Here is a 13,181-nt window from a genome sequence, read left to right as displayed (position 1 = left end):
ACCACAGTTAAAGCCCTTCTGGCAATACAGAAATGACCTGCTGATGGTAGATGGCCTGCTAATGAAAGGAAACAGGATACTGATCCCATTAAGCATGCAAAACGACATCTTGGACAAACTACACCAGGGTCATCAAGGCATGGTGAAATGCATGGCCAGGGCGCATGAATCAGTGTGGTGGCCAGGGCTGACCACACAAATCAGAGAGAAAGTACGTCAGTGTGAAATTTGCGCTAAAGAGTGTCAAAATGCCACAGAACCTCTGATAACCACACCCTTGCCTTCACGCCCTTGGGAGCGGCTAGCAGCTGACTTATTTGAGTGGAAGAAGGGTCAGTACTTAGTTGTCATTGATTATTATTCACGTTACATTGAAGTTGTCAATCTTACACGCACTTCAGCAACAGCTGTGATCGAGAAGATGAAAGCCATCTTTAGCCGCCACGGAGTGCCGGATACACTCGTCACAGACAACGGACCACAGTTTGCTGCCACTGAGTTTGCAGATTTTGCTAAGGATTACAACTTTCAACACGTAACCAGTAGCCCCCGTTACCCACAAAGCAACGGGGAAGCTGAACGGGCAGTAAAAACTGTCAAAGCCTTGCTGCAGAAGAGTGAGGACCCTCACAAAGCACTCATGACGTACAGAGCAACTCCTCTTGCTCATGGAGTATCACCTGCACAGCTCCTGATGGGGCGAAACATTCAAACACCCCTTCCGGTGAGTCCAAACACCCTCACACCAGCCTGGCCGGACTTAAGGGCTTTTGAGTTGAAAGACCAGGAGCTGAAAAGACAACAGGCTGAGGGATACAACAGACGACACAGAGCACGGGAGACACCACCTCTCAAGCCAGGTCAGAAGGTTTGGATACGGAACACAACACACACAGGAGTCGTCTCTGGCTCAGCAGGGACACCACGCTCTTATGTGGTTCAAACCTCCACCGGCAGTCTCCGGAGAAACCGTTCTCACCTGAGAGTGGTGCCTTCATCGTCTAAGGACCAGCCAGACTCTGCACAACACACCAGGGCTGGCAGGGAAGTCAAGCCTGTGAAAAGACTGAATTTGTAGTTTAGTGTTGTGTGTATACATGGAGCAGAATAAACTCCATACCACAACAGAGAGGATCAGGCAGTCTACCCTACCTCTCAGTTAGGTTATGTACTTACCTTAATGTTCAAAAAAAAAAAAAAAAAAAAGAGAGAAAATGAGATGTGATAAGTGATGTAACATTGAAATCAACCAGTTAATCTAACCAGTTTACATATATGCTCATGTTTACAGTGATGGTTAACATGTCATCTGTTCCCCTGCGTAGAAGGTAAAATCTGCATTAGGCTTTAATAGCATATGATTTCAGTTTTCTATAAAGAAGTGGAAAGTCTCAGTTTAAAGGGGGAGATGTAGTGAGCAGGTTTGGATATGTAATGAGCGCGCATGCGCAAGTGTTCAGATAGGAAGTGATGCTTCAGTAAAGAGTCAACTACACGTCTTGGTCTCTGGTCCGTTTGTTGTATTACGAGGTACAAATAAGTACAAGACACGAATCACCTCAGAATTTGATGAAATTGTTGAGGAGTATGGCATTAGCAACAAAATAAGCTTCATTCTGACGGATAACATATCCAACATGAAGCGGGCCCTTAAAGTGAGATTGCCAGACTCAGAGCAACCTGAAAGTGACAGTGATGACCTTGATGATGAAATGATGTGGGAGGACGTAGAAGACTTTGAACAGCCGTGGTCATCAGGTGAACGCTTGTCTTGCTTCGCACACTCGCTCCAACTGGTCGTCAGTGATGGCATGAAAGAAGTGAAGGTAATTGCAAGAGCCATTGCTAAGGCCACCAAGTTCACAACCCTGCTTCACAGCAGTTCTAAGGTCAGAGACATGTTTGAGACCCACTTTGGGGCTAATAAATCTATCCCGGCAGCTAGCAATACCACAGGGCTGTCACAGAAATGTGCAGCGAATGTGATACAGAAAATATTGCGTTTTCAGTCCGAGAATGGGCCCAAGCTGAAAGACCTTTGTACTGTGCTTGAGCCTTTTTCTGAGGCAACAGACCTCACAGAAGGAGATATTGTGGTTACCATCAGCATGTTGGTCCCCACCGTCCTGGAACTTACCTCAACAAGATGGAAGTGCAGCTGCCGCAGATTGTGACAATAGTTAGAGCACTAAAAAAGTCTTTAGAGAAGAGGTTCTCAGGGATCTTCAGATGGATCAACATGGAGCAGGGGGATCCCGAGGAGCCATTTAATCATCGGATCTACTTCCTTGCCGCCACCGGCATAACTTTTTTAAATGATGATGACCCTTGCTGCTATTGTGTCACGTGATTTGATTGGCTGGTTTCGCACGCAGACGGCACGTTACATTTGACCTTTTGACGTTGCTTGGCGTAGGCTATTAACCGCTAGCTTGCGAGTTAGCATCATGGACCGATTTACTTTCGTTATCCCAAAAAAATGAGTGAGAGTGGACGATGGCGGTTGCGGCGATTCACACACACATTCCAGCGCCAGCATGGAGGATAGAGTGATGGTGCCAAACGTGGAGAATGAGAATGAAGGGGAGGATGAAGACAAGGAAGAGGCATTAACTGGAACGGCGTCAGCGGAATCAGCGGCGACTGCTGCATCCGCAGAGGGTTTATTTCCAACAACAACAGACTCTGACTCTGAGACCAGAGGTAATGCTAACAGACACGAAAATGAGAACGGTGCCGAGATGGAAGGGCGTGCTTCAACGAGCGGTGAAACTGTGGTCACGGGCGGCAGGAATCTTGGTGGCCCTGTGGATTTGAGCCAAGACCCAGCAGAGGGACCGAGGCGGCCTCAACTCCAGTCATACATGCGTCAGAGATTTGGATCCTATTCCCAGCCAACTTTAAGGAGTTTTAACTACTTGTGGTTCAAACAGTATTCGTGGCTGCAATACTCGCTGTCAATTGATGAGGCCATTTGCCATGCCTGTAGGCATTTTTTCCACCACCTTGGCCATGGGCCGAGTCACACAGAAAAGAGCTTCACCCATGCCGGGTTCACAAACTGGAGAAAAGGAGCAGAGAAACTGGCTCAGCACAATGCAAGTGCTTCTCACAGACTAGCCATGGAAGGATGGTGTGAGTTTAAGGAAAAACAGAAAAGCGGGTCGAGGATTTTGACGCACCTCGATACTGGACATAGCAAGATTGTACAAGAAAACAGGCAGTACATGCAAGCAGTGGTGGAGTCACTGCAGTTTACAGCTTGTCAAACGATTGGACAGAGGGGGCACAGAGAGGATGAGCAGTCCACCAACAGAGGTAATTTCCTTGAACTGTTAAATCTGCTGGGGAAATTTGACAGTACTGTGTCAAAGAAATTATCTAGTGGACCCGGTAATGCTAAATATGTGCACCATGATATTCAAAATGAGCTGATTGATATTATGTCCAGCATGGTGAGAGAACAAGTAAGCAACGAGGTTAAGCTAGGAGAGCACTTTGCTCTAATGGTGGATGAAACAAAAGATGTGAGCAAGAAAGAGCAGATATCTGTTGTTCTGCGTTGCCTAAATAATGACAACATTCATGAGGAGTTTCTGGACTTTATCCCTGCAGATGGCTTGGATGCACAGTCTTTACTCAAGTCAGTTAAACAGACATTGGCTAAGTGCAACATAGACAAAAATGCATGCATTGCACAGTGCTATGACGGGGCATCTGTCATGTCCGGGTGCAACAACGGTGTCCAGGAAAAATTTCGCCAAGAAGTGCCACATGCACTTTACATCCATTGCGAAGCGCACAGACTAAACTTAGTTTTAGTTGACTGTGTGCATAATGTGAAACCAGCTGCAGAATGCTTTGCAACAGTCCAGATGCTGTACAACTTTTTTTCTGGGGCAGTGACACACAAGGTGTTCATGGAGAAACAGCAAGAACTCGAGCCCACTAAACGAACAGCAGAACTGAAAAGACTATCAGATACCAGATGGGCCTGCCAATATTCTACACTGTGGGCAATAAAAAGAACAATCCCTTATATCTTAGCAACTCTTGTGGATGTGAGCAACCAGACGAATGCTCATAGAGCTACTGAAGCGAAATCACTGATTGGACTTATTGATGCACAGTTTGTTCTGCACATCTATATGCTGGAGAGCATATTTAGTCTCACAAAAACCTTATCTGATCATCTACAGGCCACAGATTTGGAGCTGGCATCTGCCATTGACCTGGTCTTTGCAGTTGTTGATGCCCTCAATGACAAACGCAATGCTGAAACATGGACAAAAATCTGGGACTGTGCCAGTGACATGTGTGAGTCACTTAGCATTGACATGCAGCGCCCACAAGTGAGGAGAAAAAAACAGCCCCGCCACCTGCTGGAGTTTGTGGTGAACAGCCAAACAGGATCAAAAGAGCCACTGGAAACTTCAGATGACTATTGCAAGCACTGCTTTTTCCCCAGTAATCGACAGATTAATCAGTGAATTGAACAGGCGATTTTCTTCTGAAAGCTGCCACATTCTGAAAGGAGCAGCAGCTGTTAACCCCAAACACAAGACATTCATGGACAAAAATGCCCTTTTGCCCATGGCTAAACACTGTAGAGTCTTGGAGGAAAACCTTGGAGCAGAACTTCACCAGGTAAAAAGACTTATTGTGAGGAAAAAACAAAGTGGGGACGTTGTCAGCACCACCCATGATGTGCTGGTGCTATTGAGGACATACAAGGATGCTTTTGTCGACCTGTGCAAACTTGTGTGCATCTCCATGACACTGCCCATCACATCAGCTGCATGTGAGAGGAGTTTTTCCTGCTTACGGCGTTTAAAAACCTACCTCAGGAACAGAAGTGGATATGCCCGAACCAGCAATCTGGGTGTGCTGGCAATCAGCTCCAAAAAGGACCAAAGAACTGGATGTGGATGCAGTCATTGACCGCTTCGCAGCTAATCACAACAACAGGCGGATCATTCTCTTATGACTAGTGAGTACACAATTCTTTTTTGACAGGTCTGAATTATGCTACTTATTGTTTGTTAGTTTCAGTGGAGCCCTAAAAGGAGGGGAGAACAGAGGAGGATGGGAGTGGAGAGGAGTTTATAGGACACACAAGAGGAGTGACACACAAGTTATGTAGCCTGTAACAGTTTATTTTGTTAGATGGCTTTGTATATTTAACTATATACTGTGCTACATTTGTTGCTGCTCACAGTTGCACTATTTTGTAAATCTACAGATGTTCTCTGTGGTGCTTGTTAAAATAATTCACAGTGCTTATGATGTTACATGTTACAGCCTGAAACACAAGTCGGACAAGATCTGGAACCCTTTCTATTTAGTTTTGGAGTGATGGTGATCAGCTGCTGTTTTTGTTTTGTGCCGTCATGTTATTTGGTTAGGGGACATAAATACTGGGTTGATTGTATGATTGTTTTGATAATTGAAGTAAAGCAAAACACAAAACCCTTATGTACAGTATATTAATCTGGGATCAATAAATCTTATTATTAAGATTATTTTTTTGGTGTTTGTTGTGTCAGAATTCACTAGCACCTCCTATAAACAATCCGGCCCCCCCCCATGGACCCCCCAGTAATAAATCTCTGGAGCCGCCACTACTTGTCCCCAGTTTGGTTTGAGCTGGGTAGATTTAGATGTCCATAATGGGGACATCTGTCTGGTAGCTGAAGTCCGTGGTATAAAGTGTGACGAGGAAAGGAGAGAGGACAGTCCCTTGTGGAGCCCCGGTGTTGCTGACCACAGCATCTGACACACAGTTCCGCAAGCGCACGTACTGTGGTCGGCCAGTGAGGTAATCCACAATCCAGGACACAAGGGGGGGATCCACCAGCATCGCCGTCAGCTTGTCACCCAGTAGAGCAGGCCTGATGGTATTGAAAGCACTGGAGAAGTCAAAGAAAGTGACCCTCACAGTGCTCCCCGGCATGTCCAGGTGGGCGTGGACACGGTTCAGCAGGAAGATAATGGCATCCCCGACTCCAATCCGGGGCCGGTAGGCGAACTGGAGGGGATCCAGGTGCGGCCTGACCATAGGCCTGAGCTGCTCCAGGACGAGTCTCTCAAGGGTCTTCATGATATGTGACGTCAGTGCCACCGGTCCGAGAAACCACTGGGCTGCGGCGTCTTTGGCACTGGAACGAGGCAGGACGTCTTCCATATCACAGGGACCTTCTGGAGGCTAAGGCTCATGTTGAAGACACGATGAAGCACTCCACAGAGCTGTTCGGCGCAGGCTCTGAGAAACCGTGGGCTGAAACCGTCAGGGCCTGCAGCCTTACCGGCGGGGAGTTTGCTCAGCTGTCTCCTGACATGAAGCGGTGTAAACAGTGCAGGTCGAGGAGGGGGAGAGTTGGAGTCCACAATGAGAGGAGGCCAGGTAGCATGGGAGCCAGAGTAGGTGTGAGGAGTGGGGGATGGGTGTGAGGTGCTCAAGAAGTTGGATGGGGTGCTAGCAGGAGGAGGAGGGGGGGTCTGAAGCTGTGGTGGCTGGAGACAGTCAACAGGAGAGCCAGCAGGGGCCAGGGCTGCAGTGTCAAATCTATTGAAGAATAGATTTAACTCATTGGCCCTAGCCACACTACCCTCAGCTCCACTGCTAGTTGGTCTGAAGCCGGTAATGGTCCTCATACCACTCCAGACCTCCCTCATGTTATTCTGCTGGAGTTTCCACTCCAGCTTCCTTCTGTAGCCGTCCTTAGCCTCTTTGATCTTGACATTCAGGTCCCTCTGAATGTCCCTCAGCTCCTCCTCTTTTGTAAGTCAAGGCTTGTTGTTTGGGTAACAGCGCACAGTCCTTGCTGGGACAATGCCCTCCACACAGAAATTAATGTAGTCCGTAATGCACTCAGTAAGGCCATCAATGTCCTCTCTGTGTGGCTCACAGAGTACATTCCAGTCAGTCACCTCAAAGCAGCCCTGCAGTGCCTCATAGCAGTCCTCTGACCATGTCCTCACTGTGTTTGTGGTCACAGGCAGCCTCTTCACTAGAGGCACATAGCAGGGGGTGAGAAGCACCAGGTTGTGATCTGATCTTCCCAGTGGGGGGAGAGACGTGGAGGTGTATGCGTCCTTTACATTAGCATACAGCAGGTCCAGGGTCTTCTCCTCTATGGTTTTACAGGTCACATACTGGGTGAATTTCGGGAGTGTTTTTTTAATGGAGACATGGTCGAAGTCACCCGAGATTATAATGAGAGCACTCGGGTGAGCAGTCTGTAGTCCGGCTATTGTCGAGTGGATGACGTCACATGCCGACATCGGGTTAGCGGACGGTGGAATATACACAGCCACGACAATAGCATGTGAGAATTCATGGGGTACATAGTAGGGACGGAGAGCCACAGCTAACAGTTCAATATCCGAGCTGCAGATGCGGTCTTTGATAGTAATGTGACCAGGATTGCACCACCTGTTGTTCACATAAACAGCAAGCCCCCCTCCTTTGCGCTTACCGCTCATAGTGCAGTCCCTGTCAGCCTGGACAGTGTGGAAACCCTCCATGGAAACATTGTGAAAACATTGTGAAACATTGTGCTTATAATGGCCTTTGAATAAATATATGGCATCATTGGCCTTTGAATAATATTTGCATATCGTTGTGATTGATTAAGCATTAGGCCTATGCCATTTCAGTGATGCTGATATTATACGGTGTAATTTGGCTACTATAATTGGAAATAATGCAATTTCAAGTTGATAATTGTGTGTATCTTTTATATTTAAAATTCACGTTTCATCTACAAATTAAGTACAATTTAAATCATATTTAATTTAAATCATAACATGTTTCCCATAGACTTTTTTTGAGGTGCAGGGTGGTGTTGGAGGCTTGTTATTTTGTTAGATGACTTTGGGACTATAGTCATGTCAGTCCTTAACAGCACTCAAGAAGTCAATCCTCAAATAGTGTAGAAATAGCGGTCATGCAATTGCTACACATATTTGATGCATTATGATACATGCACTGTCTCTGTATTATTGTGCCTGTAGTTGAAATAATACAATCTCATATTTATACTAAGCAGCTGAACCCAATATGGTGCTTATGTTCTACAACTCGTGCAAAATGGCAAAAAAAAATAGTTTTCTTTTGGTCTCGGTTTTGAGCTGAACTAGTCTTGGTCTTGACTTGGTCTGCCTTGGTCTTGGTACTCGATACTCTCTGGTCTTGGTAGTGTCTTGGTCTCGGTTTAGGCAGTCTTGACTAAAAGTCTAGTTGTCACACATCTTGAGAACAAGAAGCTTAGTGGGGACATTTCACACACCCCGTTGTCATCATTTATGGGGACCAGTTGTCTCCAGGTCATCAGAAACCTCACACAAAGTTTGTACTCGTACACCAGAGTAAAAGTGCATTGTGGGGACGTCATGAATTTCCCTGATTAGAGCAATATTTCTGTCCAAGGAAAATGTCTACTAAAGTTCAGATCTATCCTAAATGTCCCTTAAATCATCTGCCTTATGGGTGCAGTAGATCAAACTGTATGGCTCACCTGATTCACAATAGATTTCCCTCATATTGACCTTACTTGTTGCATTTACTTGCTTAAAGATAACAGCACTAAAAGAAGACTCAGAGACTCCAGAAGTTAACATCAACTATGAACGTACCTGTTGATAAGTGTCCTGTGGACAAGAAGCATCAGTTATCTCCATCTCTGTAACGACAGCATGGTTGGAGCCTGTGACAGGAGGAACATCCCTTGTGGTTGTGGTCGTCTGCAATGATTTCATGGAAGAAAAAAAATAAAAAATATGTTAAGCAATCGGTCAATTTGATGTTAACACTAATAATATTCAATTAGAGTAATACATTTCCTTAAGGACTTAGCTCTAAAGATAAAGACATGCCTACACACCAGACTTCAGAGGAAAACAAACACCCAATTCTACTGCATTTTTTCCTACAATTACTTCAGCTATTGTGTGCTGTCACACATCTTGAAAACAAGAAGCTTAGTGGGGACATTTCACACACCACGTTGTCATCATTTATGGGGACCAGTTGTCTCCAGGTCATCAGAAACAAAAAAAGTTTGTACTCGTACACCAGAGTAAAAGTGCACTGTGGGGACGTTGTGAATGTCCCCGATTAGAGTAATATTTCTGCCAAAGGAAAACATGTCTATTAAAGTTCAGATCTGTCCTAAATGTCATAAATTCGTGAAAGTATTCATACACAGATTGATTAGATTTCATTTATTTTTCAAATGACGCTACATTCAACCACCATGTTATTCTGAGACAATAAACCCTACACACTTAAACACTGTGCAGTTGTGACACAAACTTGCATTCGCCATGGGCAGTCATCTCCTCCATAGTCATATGTAATTTCCTCACCTTCCTTTATGTCACATAAGTGTGGTCTTCCTTCCACATCAATTTTTTTCATCTTACAATTTGGATGTCTGTGTTCATTTTTATTTATTTATTTATCTATTTGATTAGGACAATGCATATTAATCAACATATCAGCGAAAAGCATCAATGTAAATATGCCGGAGTTAGCACAGTTGCTAAATTTTATCCGTTGTCCTAAGGCAGGATAAAACATGTAGAAATCTTACAAAAAATAAGTCTTGCTTCACATCAAAGTTAAAAGTCCATACACAAAGTAGAAAAGAAGAAGTGGTTACCCATGAGAGCATCATCATTAACTAAACACCCAAATAAACCGTCTTCTCTGGAGGCATCAATACTTAAAAAGGATAAAAAAAACAAGTAAAGGGAGGGGGAAAATATTACAGAAATGAAAATAGTCTCCTACAGGTCCTATACAATTATTTGTTTTAACTTTGATACATTTCGAAATGTATTTCATTTACATTGCAGGATCATATTAGCAGATGGCAAAATGGCGATCACTGATTGTGCAAGCCTGTATGTCAAATTTAACAATGTATATAACTATAAAGCAGTATAGTAACTGAAAATCTTACCACCATGTTTTCCCTCTCCACTTGAATGCAAACAAAAATGCAGAGCATGAGGAGTGGTAAGAGCTTCTTCTCCTCTGGGCTTTGTCATCATCAATCAAATCTCCCCTGTATTCAACTACAAAGTCTCCTTTGCAGAATGAACCTTGGGTGAATAAACCACGTCCTGTAAGAAAAAAATAAGACAAAAAAAAAAATTATGTCCACTACAATTGTTTTTTGATCTGTTGCTTAATGTATTAAAAAATACACACTGTAGATAAAGAGCGAGAATAATGACTAATTTGAATTTATGAAAAAGTGGTAGTGGTGTGCTCATGCCCTGTCTTTATACTGTCAAACTCAAGAAAATGCTGGGGCTCTTAAAGAAAAGGGTCAACATGAGAAAAAAATGTTTTCAGCCACGAAGCTGCTGCTGAGGTGATACATGCAGGCAGTGCATCACCTCAGCAGAGGGAGGAGGACAGGGTGAATGGCTGTTACTGACTGACGTCTGTATTCTTTATCCTTTCTAAACTTCACTCAATATTATGATTTTAAGGAATATGTATTTATGTTTACCTACATTTTGACTCATTTCCAGTGATATATTAGTTTATATAGTGATGTTCCTGCTGTTAGCTTTACTGTTGCTGCTCTAGAAACAATAAATAATAATAGATAAAAAATTCTTATTATCTGTTTAGCACATAAACAAAAACATGAGTTCACTCAAGCAATACAGGCAAAGGCACCGAAGCAACAAACACTCGTGGATACTTTCCAAAGGAAAAAGAAATATCCTCGAGTCAGCGACATGGCAACAAATATTACAGAGGTCATTGAATTCATCGCTCCGGATAACCAGCCCACCTCTGTGGTAGAGGATCAGGGTTTACTTACTGACTTTGTTTACTTGTTGTTTTTGTTAAACTAATGAAAACCAATGTTGCAATAGGGTATGCAGAATAAGAAAGAGCCATATGAAAGTATTTACTTTGTTTCAACAAAATAAAAAAAAGCTATTAAGAACAGCTTGGATGCAGGTGTTTTTTTTCGTAATGCAGCTGTATTATCTAAGAAAATATTGGGCTAAGTATCGGATCGGGACTTGGTATCGGCAGATACTAAATATTAAATGACTCAGATCGGGATCAAACTGCAAAGAAATTAATAAAAAATGAGATAGCTTAGGCATCAGTTCTAGTAAAATAAGGTTACAGGGTTTTAAACAATATGTTACCCAAGTAGCATATGGACTCTTCCCCTTAGCAAACTGAAAAACAGCAAGCGTAAACATTCCATTTTTACCATCTCTTTTTTTTTTTATTGTGCTATTCCAGCTCAATTTCTGTTAAATCCAGCTTGAATTTAGTTGTGAAATATTGAGTTTATTGTGTAATGAAATCAATCAGTACAGTGGGGCCCCCAAATCCTTCATTTAACATATTGTTCATTTATTATTTTCTTCTATGATATATATATATACACATATATTCTCTGAATTTGATTTCCACTGGCATGATTTAGGTTACACATCCACTACATTCTTAATTAATATTCTAAGCAAAACCTGGCTTGCTACACTGTTTAATGACTATAACCAACCAACACTAAATCTTCGATATTAACTGCGCCTCGTCTGAAAAGCATGGCTCTAAAAACTTTGCCCACTTCAATATGGTTGGATTATCGTAGCCCACATAAGCATGACTTCCGGTCAAATTGTGATCAAGTCAAGTGCATTGTGCTGCGAAACCAACCACCCATCCCCCCACACCAGGTGTGATGGACTCAGTGAATATAGCCGCTACATTCCTACCGTGGCAAACATAAAATATAAAAAATAAATAAAATAACTGACACCCGAACATACAAATGACCTTAATTTTAACGAGTCAGTCCACCCTGGTGACCGAAAACTCTGATAACTGTCTTAAGCTGACTGTGACTGTTAGCAAGTGCTAATTTATGATACACCTGTGTTCGGCAAGCGACCTTTAAACAAGAAAGCCGACAGTTTTAGTAAATAAAAAATGGCTACACAACGCATCAAACTGTCATGGCTTGTCATGGTTACGCTACTGTATATTTTAATGAAATACTTAGTACTTACTGAACACGCTGCTTGTTATACCCTGTTTCATCGACTTCAGCGGTGGCACGGCGCTGTAACGCCGGCGGTTGTATGATAGTCCACTTCCTGTTAGATTTCACATTAAAAGCCTACCGGCGGAAGTGACAATGTAATGGCGATTTAATGAAGGGAAGGTAACGTGCTACTCAGCGAATTAAACGGGTTTCCTAGTCTGGTCTGCAGGGGCTTTGTCACAAATCATTTTGCTTGCCATAAGAGCAGATATTGAGATCTCATATCTCCCATTAACATATATAAATATATATTTGTTTTCCCCTTTTCATTGCTTTTAGAAATGGAATCATGGACAATATAGAAAATATATACAAAACAAAAATATATAACAAAAAAAACCTCTTCAGTGTCAAAGTGAAAACAGATTTCTACAAATTGATGTAAATTAACTGAATATATATAATGTAAAATAAGTGACTGCATAAGTATTTGCCCCTTAAAGTCAGTATTTAGTAGATGCACCTTTGCCCTCAATACAATCACTGAATCTGTGTGTGTGTGGATAGATCTTAATCAGGCCTGCACATCTGGACACTGCAATTTTACTCCATTCTTCTTTGCAAAACTGCTCAAGCTCTGTGAGGTTGAATGGGGGTCGGGTGTGAACAGCCCTTTTCAAGTCCAGCCACAAATTCTCTATTGGACTGAGGTCTAGGCTTTGACTGGGCCACTCCAGAACATTCACCTTGTTGTCTTTAAACCATTTCTGTGTTGCATTAGCTGTTTGCTTCAGGTCATTGTCCTTCTGGAAAATAAATCTTCTCCCAAGTAGTAGTTGCAGACTGCATCAGGATGTCCTCCAGGATTTCCCTATATTTTGCTTCATTCATTAAACCCTCTCCCCACAGCATGATGCTGCCACCACCATGCTTCACAGGGGGGATGGTATGTTTGTGGTGATGTTCAGTGTTTGGTGTCTGCAAAACATAGCATCTAGTATGATTCATTTTGGTCTCATCAGACCAAAGAAACTTCTTCCAGTTGACCTTGGAGTCTCCCGCATGCCTTTGGGTGAACACTAGTTGAGGTTTAATGGAGGATGTAACTACAGGTGTGTATCTATCGCGAGTCTCGTTGATTTTGTT

The 13,181-nt window shown here is 43.1% G+C and overlaps 1 protein-coding gene across 10 annotated transcripts in view; it reads right to left on the bottom strand.

Annotated features, from left to right (window-relative positions):
• The window catches only part of LOC311253883 (uncharacterized protein), a 34,856-nt gene extending 22,702 nt beyond the window's left edge, over positions 1-12,154 (bottom strand). For all 10 annotated transcript variants that reach the window (XR_014621999.1, XR_014622000.1, XR_014622001.1 and 7 more), the window contains exons 1-3: positions 12,061-12,154; positions 9,969-10,131; positions 8,638-8,745 (exon numbers count right to left, since the gene is read on the bottom strand). Coding sequence is in view for 4 of the 10 variants with exons in the window: in XM_084384350.1 (XP_084240476.1) it covers positions 8,638-8,669 (32 nt within the window). In the remaining 6 variants the exon portion in view is untranslated. The remainder of the gene's footprint in view (positions 1-8,637; positions 8,746-9,968; positions 10,132-12,060) is intronic.
• Positions 12,155-13,181: the final 1,027 nt, after the last annotated feature.

The sequence above is a fragment of the Pagrus pagrus genome, assembly GCF_965226575.1.
Source record: "Pagrus pagrus genome assembly, contig: HAP1_SCAFFOLD_60, whole genome shotgun sequence".
NCBI lineage: Eukaryota > Metazoa > Chordata > Actinopteri > Spariformes > Sparidae > Pagrus > Pagrus pagrus.
Note: the sequence above shows the minus strand (reverse complement) of the source record. Positions and strands in the feature narration are given on the sequence as shown.